Source organism: Microtus ochrogaster, chromosome 8 (genome assembly GCF_000317375.1).
Source record: "Microtus ochrogaster isolate Prairie Vole_2 chromosome 8, MicOch1.0, whole genome shotgun sequence".
Taxonomy (NCBI): Eukaryota; Metazoa; Chordata; class Mammalia; order Rodentia; family Cricetidae; genus Microtus; species Microtus ochrogaster.
This window is the reverse complement of record NC_022015.1, coordinates 34,141,309-34,162,916: the sequence shown is the minus strand read 5'-3', so window position 1 is coordinate 34,162,916 and position 21,608 is coordinate 34,141,309. Positions and strand designations below refer to the sequence as shown.

General features: G+C 56.0%; 3 protein-coding genes across 5 annotated transcripts; all 3 read left to right on the top strand.

Annotated features, from left to right (window-relative positions):
• The first annotated feature begins 1,543 nt into the window (after positions 1-1,543).
• On the top strand, positions 1,544-6,930 carry Pidd1 (p53-induced death domain protein 1). The gene is made up of 15 exons (XM_005351521.3): positions 1,544-1,919; positions 2,345-2,758; positions 3,054-3,263; positions 3,346-3,400; positions 3,500-3,701; positions 3,770-3,895; positions 4,006-4,185; positions 4,264-4,411; positions 4,504-4,639; positions 4,717-4,867; positions 4,956-5,079; positions 5,156-5,274; positions 5,714-5,827; positions 5,930-6,129; positions 6,355-6,930. The coding sequence occupies exons 1-15, from the start codon at positions 1,610-1,612 to the stop codon at positions 6,611-6,613; spliced, it is 2,748 nt and encodes a 915-aa protein (XP_005351578.1). The 5' UTR covers positions 1,544-1,609; the 3' UTR covers positions 6,614-6,930.
• A 505-nt stretch (positions 6,931-7,435) lies between these two features.
• On the top strand, positions 7,436-15,515 carry Slc25a22 (solute carrier family 25 member 22). 3 transcript variants are annotated; one of them, XM_005351519.2, is made up of 10 exons: positions 7,436-7,700; positions 10,958-11,140; positions 11,267-11,392; positions 11,647-11,702; positions 12,609-12,699; positions 13,203-13,321; positions 13,429-13,603; positions 13,686-13,840; positions 13,939-14,014; positions 14,095-15,515. In XM_005351519.2, exons 2-10 carry the CDS (start codon positions 11,121-11,123, stop codon positions 14,246-14,248), a joined length of 972 nt encoding a protein of 323 aa, XP_005351576.1. In that variant the 5' UTR covers positions 7,436-7,700; positions 10,958-11,120; the 3' UTR covers positions 14,249-15,515. The 3 variants fall into 3 exon arrangements, with proteins under 3 accessions (XP_005351576.1, XP_005351577.1, XP_026637276.1); XM_005351520.3 differs by lacking the exon at positions 7,436-7,700 and adding an exon at positions 10,733-10,753; XM_026781475.1 differs by lacking the exon at positions 7,436-7,700 and adding an exon at positions 10,790-10,876.
• A 419-nt stretch (positions 15,516-15,934) lies between these two features.
• On the top strand, positions 15,935-18,986 carry Cend1 (cell cycle exit and neuronal differentiation 1). Its single transcript, XM_005351518.3, has 2 exons — positions 15,935-16,057; positions 17,435-18,986. The coding sequence occupies exon 2, from the start codon at positions 17,531-17,533 to the stop codon at positions 17,978-17,980; it is 450 nt and encodes a 149-aa protein (XP_005351575.1). The 5' UTR covers positions 15,935-16,057; positions 17,435-17,530; the 3' UTR covers positions 17,981-18,986.
• The last annotated feature ends 2,622 nt before the right edge of the window (positions 18,987-21,608 follow it).

Sequence of the window (21,608 nt, the reverse complement as noted above, 5' to 3'; positions counted from 1 at the left end):
AAGGTCCTGAGTTCAATTCCCAGCAACCACTTGGTAGCTCACAACCATCTGTAACGGGGTCTGGTGCCCTCTTCTGGCCTGCAGGCATACACACAGACCGAATTTTGTATACATAATGAATAAATAAATATTTTTTTAAAAAAAGAATGTGGAGTGTTAACTTTGCTATTCACCAGTTAAAGGACTTGGGTAAGATATTATATCTCAACTTTTTTGTGTTTTTTATGTTTTTGTTTTTTATTGTGAGATCCACAGGATTCAAAAAGGCATAGCCAGGAAGCTCATTCTCAGGGCAGCTGGTCCTGATGTTCAGCGAGGACATCCAAGCTACAATAGCCTGGAGTTCACTGCAGAGCCTGGGAAGGAGGCCCTAGACTCGGTGGTTCTCAACCTTCCTAATGCCGCCACCCTTTAATACAGTTCACGTTTTAAGTGACCCCCTAACCATAAAATTATTTTTATTGCTACTTCATAATTGTACTTTTACTAGTGTTATAAATCAAATGTAAATATTTTTGAAGAAAGGTTTGGCGAAGGGGTTGCGACTCACAAGTCGAGAACTGCTGTCCTACAGGGTTCCCACAGGAAGCCCTTGGTGCTAGCTGCACATTGGGCATTCAGAGTTTGAGCTTCTAACAAGGAGTGCGACAATACCCTAAAGTTCTACCCGAAATTTCTGCCTCAGAATGCACTTGGTGCCCAGACTATGCAGTGCCACAGCAGGTCTGGGGTTGTGGAGGGCTGAAAATGTCAGTTTCCATGCGCGACGCCTGCCTCCCCAGGGCGGGCAACCAAACAGGAGGTGGGAGTCAGCCAGCGTCCCAGGAGCTCCTAGTGGCTAACGGGGAAGGGCGGAGCCCGAGCGCCCGCCCGGAAGCTCGCCGGCGGGAAGCCGGCGTGGAGAGCGCCTACACTGGCGCGGGGATCGTCGCTGCAGGTACTCAGTGGGTGGTGGGAAGTTTGCTGCAGAGGCGGGACCAAAGCGACTCCACGCCAACCGAGCCCCTCTATACATTTCCCATATGACGGAGGTGTGAATTGGGTTTTGTGGCGCGAGAGCTTCTCCAAGGGGCCGTGATGTGAGATTCAAGCCCTGGAAACCCAAAGTTTTCTTGGCTCCCTTTTGCACTGTTTGCTGACCCTTTTTGCACAGCGACGCCTGTAGTGGAAGAGGGTCCTGGGTCCTCCCCAAACTGATGAGTGTAAAGGTTAGGGGTGGGCCCTTATTTCAAGAGTCCTGTAGGTGGGGTCTGGGTCACGTGGCCAGATTACCCTTGTCCTTGATCTAGCAGAGTTCCCCTGACTCTGTTCACAAAGTCTCCCTCCCGGGTGGCCCTTGGGACAGAAGGATCTAGTTCTCATTAACAGCACAGACGTAGGTCCTTGGGCTGCAGAGACCACTCTGTACCCCTCAGGCCCTGAATTCTTGGACCAGTGGTTTCAAGAGCTCCCTCTTCCAGACTGAGTTATTGTTACTCTAATCAGGAGGAGGAACTGGTCCCCTACAGCTCACTCCTCCCCCTGCTTCTGCAGCTTTCCTCAGCCTTGCCTGAGCAGGCTTGCTTGGCAAGCTGGGACATGTCTGGTCCCCGAGGACCTTCCATGGGTGATGGCTGCAGTGTTGGAGGGGCTGGAGCCGGAGGAAACTGCAGCTGCTGCAGAGGATGCTGCAAGATCCGCTGTGGAGGCTGTGGAATCCAGGCCCGGGGCACCTTTTCTCCTGGTTGGGAACCAGCTGAACTTAGACGTGCACCCGGGGGGCTGCCATCGGCTGCAGTACCTGTGTTCCCAGCAGCCCCCAGAGCTGCTGCAGGTGGAGTTCTTGCGACTCAGTACCCACGAGGACCCTCGACTGCTAGATGACACCCTAGCCCAGGTTCCTTGGAGTCTGTTGCGCCTTCGCTCCCTGGTCCTCAAAGGTGAGTACCCTTATTCTGACCCTGTCCTGCTTTGCCTCTGCTTCTTGGTCCACAAAGGCCATCTTGTCCCAACCCTAGCTCCAGATCTCTCTTCTCCCTGCACCTAGGTGTGAACACCTACCCCACGGCTTGCTTTTTCTGTCCTCAGCCCTATCACCTTCCTCCCCACAATGCGGCTGGCTGGGCTCTGTCTTTCCAGCGAGGACGCTGAAGGTGCCCAGTTGGGTCTCTGCAGATGCCAGTTGTTGCAGGGTGATGCTGTCATCTGATAGGCACTCTTGGTCTTCTCTGTCTGCTTTGCTGTTTTTCTCTATCCCAATGGCCGGCTTCACAGGGAAGCTTCTTCCTCCCTACTACCTCCTCTGGCAGTCAGGGCTGAACCAAGATCCAACTCTGAGGGCCACAGCTCTCTCCCCCACTTCCAGGCGGCCAGAGCCGGGGCGCCCTGGGTGCCTGCCTCCATGGTACCCTGACCACTCTGCCTGCTGGCCTGAGTGACTTGGCCTGCTTAGCCCACCTGGACCTGAGCTTCAACAGACTGGAGACGCTGCCGCCTTGCATCCTGGAGCTGCGCAGCTTGGATGCACTGCTGCTTTCTCATAACCGTCTCTCGGAGCTGCCCGAGGTCCTGGGGGCCCTGCCTGCCCTCACCTTCCTCTCTGTGAGGCACAACTGCCTAGAAAAGCTACCCGCAACCCTGGGGTCCCTGTCCACTCTTCAGCGTCTTGATCTCTCTGAGAATCTTCTAGACGCCATACCCTCTGAGATTGGAAACCTGAGCAACCTCAGTGAGCTCAATCTGGCCTCCAACCGACTGCAGAATCTCCCAGCCTCCCTTGGTGAGTAACCATGGTACCAGCTTCGTTTTCACCAGCTAATACAGTGTGCCCCTCCCCCACAGCCAGTGCCCATACCTCCACTGCCCTGTGGGCCCCTGCAACCCTAAAGTCTTGGGATTGCCTTGGCACGTGAACCCTCACTGCTCCCAGGTGGCCCTTGACTTTGCTTCTGCCTCCTTGGCTCCTCGTAGTTCATATCCATCTTTGTCCCACCACACGATAGAGCCTGAAGCCTTTAGTGTGAGTATTTTGTCAAGGTGCCCAGAGCCAACCCTAAACCAGCACTTGCCTGCAGCGGGGCTACGGTCCCTGCGGCTCCTTGTTCTGCACAGCAACCTCCTGACCTCAGTGCCCACTGGCCTGGCCCACCTGCCACTGATCACTCGGCTTGACCTAAGGGACAACCAGCTCCGGGACCTGCCTGCTGAGCTCCTAGACGCCCCCTTTGTGCGCGTGCAGGGGAACCCTCTGGGTGAGGCCTCTCCAGCACCCCCAAGTCCCCCAGGTAGGCTTGGCATGGGCATGGTCAGGGTATAAGAGGACAAAGGCATGTCACCATTGTAACCACATGCCTGCCCCTTGTGCAGACATAGCCCAGATTCCGGAAATGCCCAGGCTCTTCCTAACCTCGGATTTGGACAGGTATCAGTGGGAAGGTGGCTTGAGACATCTGTCTACCCTGTCTCCCTGGACACATGGGGCACCTTGTCTGTCTGCCCTCATACCTCTTTCCTCACTCAGCTTCCTTGTGACTCCCCATGGCTGTTCTGTGACCCTGGCCTGTGGTGTCCGCCTACAGTTCCCAGCAGGAGCCACCACCACGCCCATCACCATCCACTATCGACTGTGGCTGCCGGAGCCTCACCTGGTCTCCCTGGGACCTCATGACTTCTTGCTAAGTGGTGTTCTGGAGTTACAGCCCCATGGGGTGGCTTTCCAGCAGGTGTGTCAAGGATGGGTAGGGGGCAGGTGTAGGCTGGCCTTCTCTCACACACCACCGTTGCCTGACAGGATGTGAGCTTATGGCTGCTGTTCGTCCCCCCACGAGTCCAACGCTGCCGTGAGGTAGTTGTAAGGACGCGGAGTGACGACAGCTGGACTGACCTAGAGACCCACCTGGAGGAAGAGGCACCCAAGGTGACAGCTGCCTAGGCCCTTGGGAGTGAGGGGACAGGAGCAGCCTGCCCCGACACCACCCACCCTTGCCCATCGTCTCTGCCCTGACCCTTTCCTCCCATGTGTTCCAGAGGCGCTGGGCTCGATGCCAGGTGCCCCACTTCTCCTGGTTTCTTGTCGTTTTACGCCCAGTATCCAACACTTGCCTGTTGCCACCAGAGGGAGCACTTTTGTGCTCCTCAGGTCATCCTGGGGTCAAAGTCACCTTTCCTTCTGGGGCCACAGAAGAGCCTCGCCAAGTCTCCATGCAGGTATAGTGGTCAGGCCAGTGCCAGGGGTGACAGGGGGTGCCTCAGCATACAGGAAGACACTCATGGTTCTCTGTCCAGGTAGTACATATGGCTGGTCTAGAGCTGAGAGCTCTCCTGGAAGAGTCAGAAGCATCAGTGAGCCCCTTGCTGTGCCTCTCACAGAGCGGGCCCTCCAGCTTCCTACAGCCAGTCACTGTGCAGTTGCCTTTGCCCCCTGGTGTTACAGGTGAGGCTTGCTTGCTTAGGACCAGAGCTGGGTGCTTAGAAGTGGGAGCTACATTCAGAGAGGGCTTTAGCCGGTTGCTATTTCCTGTCCAGGGTTCAGTCTGGACCGCTCCCACCTACACCTGCTCTACCGAACACCCTCGACAGCCACCTGGGATGACATCACCACTCAGGTGGCGCTGGAACTCACCCACCTGTACGCACGCTTCCAGGTCACACACTTCTCCTGGTCAGTGTCCCCTAGCTTCCTCAGTACCCCTTCTGCCCTTCATGGGTATGGCCACACCTCAACTCTGGCACTTCCAGGTACTGGCTCTGGTATACCACCAAAACCTGTGTAGGGGGCCTGGCACGGAAGGCCTGGGAACGGCTGCGGCTGCACCGCGTGAACCTCATTGCACTGCAGAGGCGCCGGGACCCTGAGCAGGTCCTGCTGCAGTGCCTACCCCGCAACAAGGTGGGGCAGCAGGAAGGTGGGGGGGGTGTGACCTGAAGGCTAGGGTGGCTACAGAGTTTTGACCTCTAATCTCTGTGGGTGCTCTCAGGTCGATGCCACCCTGTGCCGGCTGATGGATCGATACCGTGGCCCTGAACCCTCTGACACCGTGGAGATGTTTGAGGGTGAGAAGTTCTTTGCAGCCTTTGAGCGGGGCATTGATGTAGATGCTGGTAGGTCTCTTCTCCAGGGGGCACTGGGGTGTGATCCCTTGACCCCCCTACTGAATTCGCCCCCCCACACACACAGACCGTCCAGACTGCGTGGATGGCAGGATCTGCTTTGTTTTCTATTCACACCTGAAGAATGTAAAGGAGGTGTACATCACCACAGCCTTGGACCGGGAAGCTCAGGCTGTCCGAGGCCAGGTGGGCTGATGTGTCAGGACCCCCCAGGTACCTGGACTAAGGCTACAGTTCTGAACCCCATCTGTAGACAGAGTTTTCCTATCATGCAGCCACTCCCAAATAATCACTCAGAGGCTTAATATAAATTACAAATGCCCGGCCAAAGCTCAGACTTATTACTAACTAGCTCTTACATTTTAAGCTAACCCATATTCCTTATTTGTGCTCTGCCGCATGGTGGTACCTGTATTAGCATGGCACATTCATCTCCTGCTCCCTCTGCATTTGACTGACAACCCCCGGTTCTGCCCTTCTTCCCAGCGTTCTCAGTCTGGTTCCCCTGCCCAGTCTCTTTCTTTCCAGCTATTGGCCAGTCAGCTTCTTTATAAACCAATCACAGCAACATATATTCATACAGTGTAAAGGGATATTCCTCAGCACCCACCTGATCCTTCCCCAGGTGTCCTTTTATCGGGGTTCACTTCCCGTGGAGGTGCCTCAGGAAGCTGAGGCTGCCCGGCAGAGGAAGGGCACAGATGCACTGTGGATGGCCACCTTGCCCATCAAGCTGCCGGTGAGACTGGAAAGGTGTTAGCTGACTGGAGGAAACAGAGTCCCTGGGTGAGCAAAGACAAGAGGATGGGTTCAAGCTTACTGTATCCTTGCCTCCTGACAGAGACTCCGGGGGCCCCAGGGAAGTGGGCAGGGGACAGACTTCTCCCTGATGCCTCTGAACCTGGGTGATGCAGAAACTGGTTTCCTGACTCAGAGCAACCTGTTGAGTGTGGCCTCACGCCTAGGTCCTGATTGGCCAACCGTGGCCCTGCACCTCGGTATGCCCTACCGTGAGCTACAGCGTATCCGGCATGAGTTCAGGTGAGCTTCTGACTCTCATCAGCTTCACAACCCCCACCCCACATACGCACACACACAGTAGATGAAAGCGTTCAAAGATGGAGGCGGAGCAAACACCAGCCTGGATACAGAGGGTCTGGTCATCAGCCCATGGAGCAAGAAACTCCTTTTTGAAACATTGAGCCTTTGTGTGTGGTGTGTGGTCCTGGGCAGAATGCCTTCATCACCGCTCTTTTCCCCTCCCAGGGATGACCTGGACGGGCAGATCCGCCACATGCTCTTCTCCTGGGCTGAGCGCCAAGCTGGACAGCCTGGGGCTGTGGGACACTTGGTGCAGGCCCTGGAGCAGAGTGACCGGCAGGATGTGGCTGAAGAGGTGCGTGCCATCTTGGAGCTCGGCCGTCACAAGTATCAGGACAGCATCAGGCGCACAGGACTGGCCCCTGAGGACTCCCCTCTGCCTGGCACCTCAGCTTCACAGACCCCAGAGTCTACCCAGGCCTAGGCTCAGACTTAAGCTGGCCCTTGACTTTCCTTGACCAGTGGGCAGAGCCCTCCCTATCCTTCTACCTCACCTGTGTGGCACAGTGCCCCAGCATACAGAAACTCCTCATGGCTTTAAAAGCTTGGCTTATTTACGAGTTGAGATAGGTCTTACTGTCTAGCCCAAGCTAGCCTCCAGCTCCCCGTGTATCTCTGGGATTGATTACTTATAAGATAGAGGGAGGGGTGCCTAAGTGATCGGAAACCTAGTCCTCCCTTTAAGATGAGGGCAGAAAAGGCCTGGAGAGATGACTCAGCAGTTAACAGCACTGGCTGCTCTTCCTTCCAAGGGACCCAGTTTCAATTCCCAGTACCTACATGGTGGCTCACAACAGTCTGTAACTCAAGTTCCAGAGGATCAGACACCCTCCTCTGGCCTCCACAGCACCAGGCACACATGTGGTGTACAGACATGCATGCGGGCAAAACATCCATATACATAAAATAAACCTATTTATTGTGTGTGTGTGTGTATCAAAGAAAAGCTTTGCAGAGGTTGTTTTCCCGTTTCTCCCCTTCCATGTGCTCCCTGGGAATGAATTCGGGCATCACCAGGCTTAGTTGCAAACACCATTACCCAGTGAGCCATTTCTAGGTCCTCGTGTGTCTCTTCCTCAGGGATGGGGAGGAGCCATTCTACATAGTAACCCTGCAGCAGGTGTGGATACAAAGTCATCTGTAACAGACTGGTGCATAAGCCCCGCCCACCAGTATCTTGTGGGCGGTGTCTAAGGAGCATCTATCTTGGTGCTCTGGGACCAAACCTCCCCCGGGCCACCCCATCCACACGTTGCCTGCCCCCGGTACTTCGTCTCTATCCCGGTTTGAGGTGGGAAGACCAAAGAGAGGGCCTCGGGATACGCCAGAGAGCCCCTTCAAAGGTAGCCTGAGGCTGTGGCTGGTGGCAGTGGCCACGCCGGCCGGGAGGGGGAGCCGACAGCAACGAGTTTAGGGCGGAGCGGGCGCGCCTCCGAGAGACGCGCCTCCCAGCTTAGGTGCAGGCCCGGCGCGCGGCACAGCGGGGAGGCGATTCCGGCGGCTGCCGTGTGGTGAGTGCTAGCCGGCCAGTTTCTGTGGCCCCCACCCAGATCTGGCTTGGTTGCGGGGAGGAAAAGGGTGGCATTGGTGGCTGGGAGAGGTGGCATCTGTTCAGACACCGCGTCTCCGGCAGAGCCTGGACCAACGGTAACCTCGACCGGCTGTCTCGGGTGTGGAAGGCCGTGCTCGGTCTCGGCGCTGCCAGGCGCGCTCCCCGCGCACACGTGTCCCAGCAGTGTGGAAGCCCCAGAGCTGGACCTGGGTTGTCTTTTGGTTTTTTAGTCTTTTTTTTTTTCTGGGGCTGGGGGCGCCGCACACGTGGGAACCCTCGGGATGTGCGTGGGCACGTACATAGTTAGAATCCGCATCGTCCAGATGGAGATAGCGAGGCCAGCTCAGCCCTGACCGTGGGGTAAAGGATATGATCTGCCCTGGAGCAGAGGATGTACCCCCATCCTTGGTTTTTCTTTGTAGGATAGCTGGGGTATCTCGCAGTAGAGGACCTCTTTATGACCCTTCTAGCTAGCATGGCGAAGCTAACCTCCCTAAGAGGAAGGGCTGAGGGGGCTGGATTGGGAGGAGAGGCACGCTGGTGGCGGGGCTCAGCCCCAGCCCAGTCATTTTCTTTTTCTTTTCTTTCTATTCCCCCTCCCCGCCCCCAGTCGGGATCTCTATGTGGCTTTGACTGTCCTAGAACTCTCTGAAGACCAGGCTGGCTTTGAACTCACAGAGATCCGCCTGCCTCTGCCTCCCGAGTGCTTGGTTTAAAAGTGAGCGCCACCACTGCCTGGCAGCTTTTCTTTTAGGCAGGAAATGGGTAGCTTCATTCATGGAAATGCAGAAGAAGCTGTTAGCCTCTGTATGCTGAACTGATCTTTCTCAGTTGGCCTGATGGGGGAAGGCTGGGACAGCTAGGCAGAAAGCTCTGGATTCTCAGCGGCTAGACTGGGCAATCAGGTTTCTATGGTAACATAGAGGGTGCTGAGGGAGCCCTGACAGCTGTCTCACTAATGAGAGTCCACAATAAAAAGCCCTTTAATCCCAGCACCCAAGGTAGAGGCAGCACCCAGTTTGAGGCCAACCTGGTCTACAGAGGGAGTTTCAGGACAACCAGGGCTACACAGAAAAATCTTGTCTCAAAAAACAAAAATCCTGGGGCTGGGTGAGAGAGACAATAGCCCAGAGGGTTCCCCTTGTCTGCTGTTCCAGGAACCCTTCACTCTCTGCTCAGCAACTGTTCTCCCTGGTGTTAACCTGTTTTGTTTAGTTCTGGTTCTGGTGCAGGGCTGACTCAGTCCATGGGATCTCAGTGCCTGCCTGGCTCTTCCCTACTGGCTTCAGATAGTCTGATTTCCAGGACACACACACATCAACCAGGTGCCCAGATCCCAGCTGTGAGGGGAGATAGCAGCTGAGGGACAGCAGGTTCACTATTCTCGAGGGCAGAGGCATAGGGAAGGATGGACTTCCTCTGGAGAAGGGGCAGCAGGGAGAGCTGCTGTGGTAATCAGACTGCAGTTCAGAGTTCAGTCCTTCGGCACATACCAGGCTTAGGAGGGACAGGTACTCCTCCACTGAGGCCCCTGGTGTGCAGAGCTGGGGCAGAGGGCAGAGGGCGCCTGGGGCAGAGGGCAGAGGGCAGAGGGTGCCTGGAGTGCCGCCCCCGTGTCCTCTGGACCTGCCAGGTGAGCAGGGCCTGTGCTTGTCAGTGGCCTTTAAAAGTTAAGCATCCTTTCCTTGACCTTCCCAGAGAACAGGTATACCTTCTCGTGCCCCAACCTAAGGTTCCCTGATGGGTACACCCAGGTCTCGCAGCACAGTGGGTGCTGACCCGCTTCTCAAGGGCACATGTTGACAGATCCGAACAGGGTGTCTCATTCACTGGGGTTCCAGGGCTATAGACAGCTGTGCTCATCCCATAGGCTGCTGACAGAAACCTACCGAGTGGCCTGCAAACGTGGTGGCCTGGGCCTGGGGTCCCTGTGGGTAGGCTCTTATGATTAGTTTGTCCCTTCTTAACTCTCTCTTAGGCTAGGCCCAGCCCCAGACCCCCAGAAGTTGTCTTACTCCTGTCTTTTCCCAAAGCTGCGGAGATTATCACCTAGCCCAAAGTGAAAGAGAAAGTCCCCCCCCCCCAGGTCCGCCCCGCCCCGCCCCGCGGCCAATCCCCGTAGCCCTTCGCCTCCTCCCTCCCCAGCCGGCCTCTTTATCTCTTCAGGGAGCGCGCTAGCTCTGGAGCCACGGAGCAGCAGTTGTGCGCACTCTGGGGTGCGCTCAGGGTGAGCAGAACCCGGCGGCTTGTATGGGGAGAGGTGGGCAACGGGTCCAGGGGCTCTTTAGTGTGAGACAGCCATGTGAGCCCTCGTGGCAGCACTGAGGGTACTGGCCTGTGTGTGACAGGTGACCTCTGAGGGCTCAGAGAGATACACAGGGGAGGACCCAGGACTCCTGGAACCCACCCCAGCTCAGCTTTGATGATTGTGTCCCTCGGGATAAAGAGGCTGGCTCCCCGATCCCCATCCTTGCAGCTGATAGGAGAGGCGTTTCTCCCACCCTAAGGGAATGGGGTGTACCAATCACGGATGCCTTGGGAGACAGACATCCCTCTGCTTCCCTCCTCGTACCATTTATTTCTGTCCTGTCTTCCCCGTGTCCTTATCCCTAGATTCCTGCATCTGTCGGGAGTGAAACACTTCCCTTGGGAAGTGGACAGGAAGGTGGGCAATCAGCTCGGGGTGGGTGGGAATCGTGCTTTTCTGTGGGAAGGGGCTCTGTGGCCCAGGGTGAGCTGCTATGGAACTGAGTCTGCTCTGCCCAGGAGCTCCACAAAGGAGGAACCACCACTGCCCTATCCCTCTGACAGTGGCAGATGCTAGCTGCCTCTGCTCAAGGTTGGGAGCTGGCTGCTGCAGCTCAAGTCCAGGGTCCCAAGTACCACTGCACTAAAAGGCACCTGGCCCTTTAAAAGCTGGAGCTTGCTTTCTGTGCGTGAGCATGAGCGCCTGAGCGTGAGTCCCTGGCTGCCTGGGAGGACGCCACAGGGAGGGCATTGAAGGAAAGCCAGGTGGCCCCAGGGATGGGTGGCCTCCCTTTCTTCCTTCCCGCATCTCCCCCCTTTATCCCCAGGGCACCTTAATGACTGCAACCTGCAGCACGGGGTCTGGGGAGTGAGGGGCTTCGTGCCCTTGTGAGATGGTCGGTGGGTGGGGAGGTGACTTTCTCTGATAGGCCACCATCTGTCACTCATTCTGTCCCTTCTTTCTTTCAGGTGGCAGAAGTCTTAAAATTGGTCTGAAGGTGAGGACATCCCCTCCCCCACCATCAGCCACCACCGCCAGCCACCCTCATTGTCCTCGGCAGCCCCTCCCCACCAGTGCCTCCACTTAACACACCGCCTGGTCTGAGTCAGCCTCCAGCTTCACTTGGTGTAAATGGCTGATAAGCAGATCAGGTCAGAGGGACCCCCCCAACCCCTGGGCTTCGGTCTTGGCTTTCACCCCCTCCCCAGCATGACCTCCCCATCCCCCCATCCTGTGGTTGAGTATGGTAGTCCTGACACTTGACCCTGCATACACAGCCTGCCGGCCAAGCTCATCAATGGTGGCATCGCTGGGCTGATCGGGGTCACCTGCGTGTTCCCCATCGACCTGGCTAAGACACGGCTGCAGAACCAGCAGAATGGCCAGCGCATGTATGCCAGCATGTGAGTGAGAAGAGCGTAGGAGGAACGAGGGCACAGCTTCCACCTCTGATCTCTGCTTCCACACCCCTGGGTTTGATGGAGGGGCAACAGGGTAGGGTGCGCCTGAGGGAGAGCCTAGCCCTGGCAGGCAGAGTATTTGGCTTCTCTATGGGCCCTGGATGATCATACTGGGCAGAGAAGGCGTTGGCTGCCCTTGCCTGACTCAGGGCCAGGGTCCAGCTGGCCACAACTTATTGCCATCCTCTTGGCTACAGGTCTGACTGCCTCATCAAGACAATCCGCTCCGAGGGCTACTTCGGCATGTACAGGGGTGAGGCTGGGCAGGGGCGACAGGCGGGTCTGACTGGGAGGAGGGTCAGAGGTGCATGCCTGGGCTTGGTCTGTAAGTATGGACACACGTTATGTGTTGCTGGTAGCATCTGGGCACGATGGGGACCTCTGCCAACCCTTAGTGCTGGGGGAATTGGAGGTCTGAGGGGATTTCTTCTGCAGGGTGGTGGGTCTCCACCCTCACGTGAACACTCTCCTATCCATCCCCTACTCTAAGAGCAGGACAGGTTGTGTTTCTTTTTCTCTCTCTCAGTGGCTCAGATCTCCTCCACTACTTTATGTGATGAGCAGGACCACAAAGAGAGTAGGGCAGGGGGCTTATGCAAAGCAGCTTAGAAAACAATCCCTGAGGGTGGATTTGCCCAGATGCTGAGCCCTCAGCTCTGGGCCATTCACAGCCTTTCCTGAGCCTAAACCCACACTTTGCTCCCACCAGTGGGAACACCTGTACCCAGGAAGGAGGCCCACTGCAGTCTCCACTGCCTTTAAGGAGAGGTCTGTTCTGCCAAAATCAGAGACAGATGGAGGTGGAATTCTGGGGAAGGCAAAAAGAGGAGAGGGAGGATACAGCGCCACCCCATCCTGCCTGGTTCCCGCCTGCCTGGCACAAAACAAGCCCATATGTGGGTGAGAGGGCAGGAGGCTGCAGCCAAGGAGTGCCAGGCAGGCTTTGCCAGTGTGGAGCACAGTGTTATCCCAAAGCCTCCCTAACCCAAGCTACCCAGCAAGTCTCTCCCCACCTGACGTGCCTGTGTCCCCACAGGAGCAGCAGTTAACCTGACCCTGGTCACCCCCCACACACACAGGAGCAGCAGTTAACCTGACCCTGGTCACCCCCCTCACACACAGGAGCAGCAGTTAACCTGACCCTGGTCACCCCCCACAGGAGCAGCAGTTAACCTGACCCTGGTCACCCCCGAGAAGGCCATCAAGCTGGCAGCTAACGACTTCTTCAGACATCAGCTCTCTAAGGATGGGTGAGAGGCTCGGCCACCCTGGTGCTGGGGCTCAGGTCCTAAGGAAGGGTGTGTTGCTCATCCCACCCCTGCCCCAGCAGTCCCCTAAGCTGGTATCAGACCCCCAGAGGCTCTTCCATCTCAGTCCCTTTGCTCAACATCCCTGACCTTGTGAGGGCAGGCACTTCCCTGCTGCCCACGTGAGGAGGCACAAAGCAGCTGCTGAGTCAGTGGCTGTTGGCCCCCAGCCACTGTCTGCTGTTAGAATTTGGGGGCACTAAGCAGCCATCCCATCACTAGGGTATGGGGCTACAAGGTTGGCCCCTTCTGCCCCCCATTTCTCTTTATGAGCCCTTGCATATGAGATCATCTGTCCTCTGGGCTGGATGCCTGTTGCTGAAGGGTCTAAAGCCCAGGCTGTGCTCCTATGGGACCTCCACAGCTCCCATCCCCCTTTACACCTCTGCCCCAAGTAGGGAGCTGTTTCTCACCACCTTGCTCACAGCCCTGCCCCTGCCCTACAGACAGAAGCTGACTCTGCCTAAGGAGATGTTGGCAGGCTGCGGAGCTGGCACCTGCCAGGTGATTGTGACCACCCCCATGGAGATGCTGAAGATCCAGTTGCAAGATGCAGGCCGCATTGGTAAGGTGCAGGGAGGGGACAGAACCCGGGTGGGGACAACGGTTAGACCCTGTCCCCTGCCCCTTCCCCAAGCCAGGAGGAAGAGACCAGAGATCCTTTCTCACCAGCTGCTCAGAGGAAGATTCTGGCTGCTCAGGCTCAGCTCTCCACCCAGGGAGGTACCCAGCCCTCTGTAGAGGCTCCAGCTGCTCCTCGACCCACTGCCACCCAGCTGACCCGTGACCTGCTGCGGAACCACGGCATCGCTGGCCTCTACAAGGGACTGGGGGCCACACTGCTCAGGTGGAAAGATGGGCATATGGGAGAAAGGGGGCTGCGGGCTGGTCCCTAGCACCAGCATCACCGCCTCCCTCCTTCCCCACAGGGATGTCCCCTTCTCCATTGTCTACTTCCCCCTGTTTGCCAACCTGAACCAGCTGGGCCGCCCATCTTCTGAGGAGAAGTCACCTTTCTATGTGTCCTTCCTGGCAGGCTGTGTGGCTGGGAGCGCAGCTGCCGTGGCTGTCAACCCCTGTGATGGTCAGTGCTTGGATCTGAGCCCCAGTTGGGCAGTGGGGGGTTGGTGGTGGTGGGGGGGGGAGGCTAGGTTCCCCTAATGACTCATATGTTCCTTGTAGTGGTGAAGACTCGACTTCAGTCACTTGAGAGAGGCGTCAATGAGGACACTTATTCGGGGTTTCTGGACTGTGCCAGGTGCGCCATGTCTCGTGAGCTGGGGCAGGGCCGGGCTGGGCTGGGCTGGGCATCAGTTCTGACCTTCTGTTCCTTTATAGGAAGATCTGGAGACATGAGGGCCCCTCAGCCTTCCTGAAAGGTGCCTACTGCCGGGCACTGGTCATCGCCCCGCTGTTTGGCATCGCCCAGGTGGTCTACTTCCTGGGCATTGCTGAGTCCCTGCTGGGGCTGCTGCAAGAACCCCAGGCCTGAGCCCGTGGCTGCATCTCCCTAGCCTATGGGCTGGGGCCAGAACAGGGTGACCAGCACAAGCCTGAGGAGGACTGGTCTCTCCCCAGTCCTCCCCGTCAAACAAGAAGGCAGGGGGAGGGTGCAGGGTCCACATGGGTAGTGCACACATAGGCCCCCATGGGGTCCTGAGGGACAAAAAATTGGGATCAAGGTTTTATTTATGTAGAAAATGCAGAAATCTGTACATTCCTTAAGCCAGTCCCGTTGAGCCAGTCCTGTCCCATCCCTGTACCCTAACCCAGTCTTACCTGGCCTGAACACCCCCTAAGACAGAGCTGGTCTCTGGGCTGGGGCCCCCAGGCCTGGTCTGGGCAGGCAGACCCTACCCTGTAGTCCACTGTCTCCGGTCTCCGAGGCTCTCCTGGTCTACGAAGGGGACCCCCCCTCACACACAAAGTTATTTATTGAATTTGCTGTGCCCACGTGGCTCTGCCTGTCCTCCGTCCATCAGTCTGTTTGCCCTGCTGCTCTTTCTGCATCAACCAGGACCCCACTCTGCCTCCCCAGTCAGCCTTACAGGAGTAATTTCTATCCTCGTGTTAAGCTAGGATGGCTGGGTGTGCTGCCACATTCAATCCTGATCCCAGGCACCCCACACATACTCTTCCTGGTGAGCCTTTGGGCCCCCACCCCATGTGGGATCTGGATTGCTTGAGGTCTCTGTGTGCCTGTGATGGGGCAGGTTGCCCCCCAACCCCTAGCAGTCGGCTAGCCAGGCTGCACGGGGATGTGCCCTCAAGGGCACAGTTGCCTTTCCCGATGGAGTCAGGCGCCCCTTGCTGTGTGTGCCTCAGGTCTTCTGCTGACCCGTCCAGTAGTTTAGTTCTCCAGCCTGGAAACTTCTGGGAGAGCCCTACTCCTGGACAGAGATTGCTTGTGGGGGAAGGGGAGCACGAAGGCCAGTGTGAAGCCTGGGCCATGCAGCTCTCTGGGCCTCTGTCCATTTTTGAGAAGCCACACCCTTCCAGCCCTGGATCCTCTGTTCTGAATCAAAGCAGTCCTCATCCCCTGCCCTGGCCATGTGATTGTGTTTGGTGATTGACTGAAGTGCTGGTGCTGTGTCCCTCAAGCCCAACCCCCTCCATGGAGGCCCCTTCCCAGTGACACTACCAAGGGCCCCAGTCCGGGCCATCCCTCCTTCACGGTTGCTCCTGGGAGCCTCTCCTCCTATCATGTCTGTACCTTGGAAGCTGCTGCTGCTGCTTACAGAATTATATTTTTTTCTTTTGAAGAGTTTAAGAAGTTGTAATTTTTGTGTCTTGTCATGTAAAAGATAAATAAATATTCTAAATAAATGCTTGCTTTCAGAGTCTGTGCTTGGGTGGGACAGTGAGTGCATGGGTGGTTAGCCGGTTAGCCGGGCTCTCTCCTCTGCAGACCCGCATTGCCCACGCCTCCACCCTTGTAGATCCACCACCCTTGCAGTTCCTACCGCACAGTCTAGATAGGGTGCAGGTAGGCAACCTTGCCCAGTCTTCCGGTTCAATCTCCTTAGATGTGAGAAATGGAGCTAGACATAGGGACACCCTACCACCCCGCCCCCGGGTTCCCAGGGTGGAGCAGGCAGGCGTGGCCCCGCTGGCGCAGCCGCTGTCACTGCTATCCGCCCCTCCCCTTGCCACTGGTCCTTGGGTCCTGTGCTCAGAGTGGTGCATTGTGGGAAACTCCTGAGCGCTCCTCGGTATCTGCAGCCGCCGCCCGCTGTCGTCCCACCCGCGAAGCGAGTGCGCAGTGAGTGCGCAGCGAGAAGCTGGAGGCCCGAAGAAAGACGTAAGGCGACAGGCCCTTCCAAGAGCGGGCCGGGACGGGGAAGTAGGGTGGGACTAGGGGCGCTGGATCTAGTGGCCAAGCAGTAGAGCTTTGGCCCTGAAGGTCACTGGGGTTGTGGCGTGAGCACCTTGGTCTTCCGGGCTCAGCAGCCCTGGGGAGGCAGAGGAAACAATTGGAAGAAAGGGATGTAAGTGCAAGTCAAAGATAACCAGGGGCAGATCTGCTCTGTGCCAACTTGATGCCTAAAGGCTAAGGTCTCTCCAGAACTGTGGCATGGAGGGGACGCCAGGGTTTCTTGGGAGATGGGCAGCATCTGGGTTTCTACACTGGTCATCTCCGCATGCTGTGACCTTCAAATGACCTTCGGTGTGTTCATTTTGCCTCGTGGGGAGGGGGGCTTGGAGCTTGAGATCTAGCTTCTCGCAGTGACTCCCCCTCCCTGTACATGGGCCAGTTGTCCCCCCCAGGATGGAGGGAGACAGGTGGTCCTGAGTCTTTCAGACAGGAGCCCCTGTGGGACAGGGTAGCCAGGCCCCAGTCTCCCCAGCTAGGACACAGAGAATCGAGGTGAGGGCACCATACTCTGTGTCACCCCCACTCTGTGCTACTGCCAGGGACCCTCTGCGCTACCCTAGCACAGCAAGGAATGCTTGCCCTTGAGCTGGATGAGGCGGAGGCCTGTGCTGAGGAAAGGGCACCAGATCTAAGCTGGGTGGGGCGGATGGCTGACCAGAAGCATAGGCTAGCAGATTCCCAAATGGTTTTTCTGCCTCTATTTGATCCCTTTCTTGTTCTGATAGTCCTGGTGACCTGGATCCACTCTCCTCCCCCCCCCCCCCAGACAGAATCTGAGAATCCAGATTCTGGGCTCCTTCCCTGGCCTTCCCTTCCTCTCAGACTCTGGTCAGGCCGAGACCAAGGCCCCAGAGCATCCCGTTCTGTGAAACACAACAAGCTCCCGAGATAGCACGCAGCACTCAGCTCTGCCGGAGCTCACCATGACGCCTTCCTGCCTCCCCTGAGCAAATACTCTCTCTTCCAGTTTCCGGGCTTAGATCCTTGTCTGCAACAGTGTGGGGTAGACAGTGTATGTGAAACAAAGCTAGGTTATAGGTGAGGGAACTGAGGCCTCTGGTTCTTCCCCCTTCCCAACTTTTCAGCAGTTATAGGGGCTTCTCCAAGAATGCTCAGAAGCAAACAGAGGCAAGGCCTAGGAAGAGGAAGGACTGGGTTTCCAGGATACTCCTTGGTTGGAGCCCCTGGAGAGTCCAGGGGATTGAGAAGGGTATCTCCAAGGGGCAGGGGCAGAGGCAGGGCCAGGAGAGCTATACAGAAGGTGCCTTGTCCCTGTTACCACCTCGTTGTGTCTCCCTCCAGACCCATATAATGCCCAGAGGTGAGCTGTCCTGAGACATTGTGATCCAGTGCCTGCCAGTCCCGCAAGCCCCAAGCCAGCTGCCAGCACAAATCATCATGGAATCCCGAGGAAAGTCAGCCAGCAGCCCCAAGCCAGACACCAAGATGCCTCAGGCCACAGCTGAGGCCAAGGCCACTCCAGCAGCTGATGGGAAAGCCCCCTCGACCAAGCCTGTGAAGAAGGACACCCAAACAGAGAAGCAGGAGCAACCAGCAGCCCCTGGGCCAGCAACTACCAAGAAGACACCGGCCAAGGCAGACCCTGTTCTTCTCAACAATCACAGCAATCTGAAGCCAACCCCCACAGTGCCTGCAGCCCCCAGCAGTCCTGACGCAACCTCAGAGCCGAAGGGTCCTGGGGATGGGGCAGAGGAGGATGAGTCCAACACTGGAGCCCGAGGTCCCTGGCCTTGTGAGAACTTGACCCCTTTGTTAGTGGCTGGGGGTGTGGCTGTGGCCACCATGGCCCTAATTCTTGGTGTAGTCTTCCTAGCCCGGAAAAAATGATGCCTGGTGTCCAGGTGGAGGCACAGAGCCACTTTCTGTACAGACCTGAATATATAGTGCATGCAAGATCCTAGATACTTATCTATACACACACACACACGTATATGTATGCTACATACATCCATGCAGCAGGAGAGAGACCGACAGTGAACCCACCTCCACTGACCCCAGCACACTCTCTCCCAAGTTCTGGGGCAAGAGCCCAGCTCTGCAGTTTGCAGGAAGCACTAGCATGGGGCAGGAGGGATAGCCTGGACTAGGAACAGTCGCTGGGTGGGGCCCTGAAAGAGAAGTGGTGGAGGAGACTGGCCCTGTGGGGACATTAAGGGCACGGCTGTTTTACTCTCCCCACTTCTATTTTGTGCGTCTGGGGGCTGTCTGTCTGGGCCTGATGCAGGGGAACCGACCTGCGGTGGGAATTCAAATCTGCAGAGCTACCTCCACCCACTGTCCCTGTCCTGGCTGAGTGAAAACGCCAAGCTTAACAGCTAAATTTGTGGTGGGATTCCCCCTTCCCTTTTTCAGTATGTGCCCCAGGAGAGCTCCTGAGGCTAGGACCACCTTACTCCATGCCCAGAGCAGCAATTGGTTTTTTTTTGGGGGGGGGGAGGTTGAAAGCCTGGCGTGGAGGTAGGAAATATGGAGGATCCACATTACAGTTGTGCCAGCCCAATACCCCCCAAAAGACTACCCTGCCTGCCTGCACCCAACACCCCCTTGAGTCTCACAGCGTATAAATGCAATAACACAGGTAGAGTAGAACTGCCCAGTGGGTGACAATCACCCACTGCCTGCAGGAAGACCTGCTGTGCAGCCCCTCAGAGTGCGTCTGGCCCCAGCTTGCCCCATGGTGTGGTGACAGTGGGCAGGTTTCCAGAAGGCTACAGTGGGCTCTAAGGAAACATTGCCCTCACCTGGCCAGTGGCTGTAGGGACCTTGGGCCTGAGTGGAGGCTGAGTGTGAAATAAACTGTTACAATATAAAGGCTGGGCTGGTGTCCTCACCTGCATGGGGCTGGGAGGGACAGAGACTTCCTTCTTGAGTTTGTGTGGGTCACAGATTCATCCTATGGGCTTTCCAGGAAGTCCTAGGTCCTCCTTCATGCCCTGATCCTTCTGGGCTATGGGCACCCACAGTTCCATCCCCTTTCCCAGGTCTTTGTGGGAGCCTGAACCCAGATGGACATCCAGAAACTTCACAATGCAACCCCCCTTCAACCTGGGCTGTTGCCCACAGTGCACTGGAATCGTTCCTTAGTTAGAAACTGCCTGCCAGGCCGGGCGGTGGTGGCGCATGCCTTTAATCCCAGCACTCGGGAGGCAGAGGCAGGTGGATCTCTGTGAGTTTGAGACCAGCCTGGTCTACAGAGCTAGTTCCAGGACAGGCTCCAAAGCCACAGAGAAACCATGTCTTGAAAAACAAAACAAAACAAAAAAAAAAGAAAGAAAAAGAAACTGCCTGCCAGGCGGGAGGTCGTAGCACACACCTTTAATCCCAGCACTTAGGAGGCTGAGACAGGTGAATCTCTGAGTTAGATGCCAGCCTGGTCTACAGAGCGAGTTCTAGGACAGCCAAGGCTACAAAGAGAAACTCTGTCTTGGAAAAATCCTGCCTGTCAGCAAGGAGGGCCCCCTTCATCCATGAAATGCAGAGCGGAGGCAGGGTTCCTCCTCTGGTCACTTCTCTCCCACAGCTCTCATTCCATTCTGACCTGGTGTTCAGCACATGGGAACTGTTCATGGCTCATGGCTCCAGCTGTGAGGCTGTAGGGTAGCGGGCTGCAAAGAGCAAGGCTCATTTTGGAATACATCATCCTGGTTCCTCCCCCCCACCCCCCATATGCTAGGGGCTACTGAGGCTGGCATGCAGGAGCTTGCTGACCACCCCTCCCTCCCAGAGGCTTTCTTTGAGCTTGTGTTTTTTCTTTCCAATTTCTTGGTGCCCACCCTCCTCAGTAGTAGTTCTGCCCACATAACACATTCCATTCAACTCTGAACAACTCAGACAGGGTGAGGACATCACAAGCAGACCACTTGTCCTTGCTCAGACCACTCTTCCTGGTTTCTCTTTGACCACTGTCACTATAAAGTGCCTCTTTCAAGTCCAGGCCGACACCTGCCCGAGCCAGGGCTACCTAAAGACAGGCTGCTGTGGACATGCTGAACACATGGGCACCTCCGACTCCTCTGCACTGGAGGGGCTAAGGCTGCACTGCCTGCCTAGACATCCACTGCCTCATCCAGTACTCACATCTGTCCATCCTTTGCCTTGCACCTTAAAGCACACGAGCACTTCCAGGCATTGTATTGCACCGGGAGGCTGCAGCAGTGACCGTGCATTTCCTCTGTGGCAAGCTACTGAGAGCTGGCTCTTCCATGTGGTGTTCTCATGCTCTCGCTCTTTTATGGTTCTCTATTAAAACACCTTGAGATTAATGTTTTTAAAAATGCTAGTGCCTGGTGCTGGAGAGATGGCTCAGTCGTAGAGAGCATCAACTGCTCTTCCAGGGTACCTGGGGTTGACTCCCAGCAGTTGTGTGATGGCTAACAATCATTTGTAACAGGTTCCCAGGGATCTGATGGCCTCTTCTGACCTCCACAGGCCATAGGCACACACATGATACATAGACGTGAATACAGGCAGAACATCCACACATGTAAAAATTAGTTAAAATATTGGGGGCTGGTGAGATGCTCAGTAGGTGAGAGTACTGACTGCTCTTCCAGAGGACCTGGGTTTGATTCTCAGTACCCGTATGGTAGCTTACAACCTGTAACTGCAGCCCCAGGGAACTGAGCATACATACATAGGGCACATACACATGCAGGCAAAATGCCAATGTGCATAAAACAAAAAATTAAATCTCAGTAAAAGAAAATACTGGCACCTTAGACAAGGCAGAAATGAAAATCCCTAGTTTGGACCTGGAACGGTCTTTACAGGCACTGTTGTAGTACAGGCATGGCTGTCAGCTGGTGTGCTCCTGGAAGGCGGTGGGACTTCTTGTCACCAAGGGGGAGTTTATCTGCTGTTATTTGCCTGTTAATTTTTAGGCCAAGTATGGCTGCATATACCTTTAATCCTAGCACTTGGAAAAAAAAAAAAGCACTTGGGAAATAGAGGAAGGTTGATCTTTGTGAGTTCAACACCAGCCTGGTCTACAGAGTGAATTCCAGGGCTACACAAAGATCCTTCCTTAAAACAAACAAAAAAAATCAATTGAATGTTTGCCTGCGTGTATGTATATACACTGGACGTATATATGGTGCCTGTAGAGGGCAAGAGCGCATCAGATGCCCTGCACTCCAGCTACAAACGGTTGTGAGTGACCATGTGCATATGCCGACAAGTCCTCTGCAAGAGAAGCAAGTGCTTTTAACCACTGAACCATCTCCCTAGCCTGTGTGCCTGGTTTTTATATATAGGATCTCAATATGTAACCCAGGATGACCTCAAATCTATACCTCCTGGCTCAGCACTGAAATTACCGGCTTGCAACACCATGCCTGGCTAAAACCAGTCTTACAAATGGGAGGCAGGGACCAGAGGTCAACTTGGGTATCAAACCTTAGGTACTAGGCCGGGCGGTGGTGGCGCACGCCTTTAATCCCAGCACTTGGGAGGCAGA

Bases quoted from the DNA above. Each gene is read 5' to 3' on its own strand.
- Cend1 (XM_005351518.3), top strand. From the start codon at position 17,531: ATGGAATCCCGAGGAAAGTCAGCCAGCAGCCCCAAGCCAGACACCAAG.
- Pidd1 (XM_005351521.3), top strand. From the start codon at position 1,610: ATGGCTGCAGTGTTGGAGGGGCTGGAGCCGGAGGAAACTGCAGCTGCT. The intron at 3,702-3,769 runs GTGTGTCAAGGA...GTTGCCTGACAG, and splicing joins ATGGGGTGGCTTTCCAGCAG to GATGTGAGCTTATGGCTGCT. The intron at 3,896-4,005 runs GTGACAGCTGCC...CATGTGTTCCAG, and splicing joins TGGAGGAAGAGGCACCCAAG to AGGCGCTGGGCTCGATGCCA.
- Slc25a22 (XM_005351519.2), top strand. From the start codon at position 11,121: ATGGCTGATAAGCAGATCAG. The intron at 13,322-13,428 runs GTAAGGTGCAGG...CTTTCTCACCAG, and splicing joins GCAAGATGCAGGCCGCATTG to CTGCTCAGAGGAAGATTCTG. The intron at 13,841-13,938 runs GTCAGTGCTTGG...TGTTCCTTGTAG, and splicing joins GGCTGTCAACCCCTGTGATG to TGGTGAAGACTCGACTTCAG.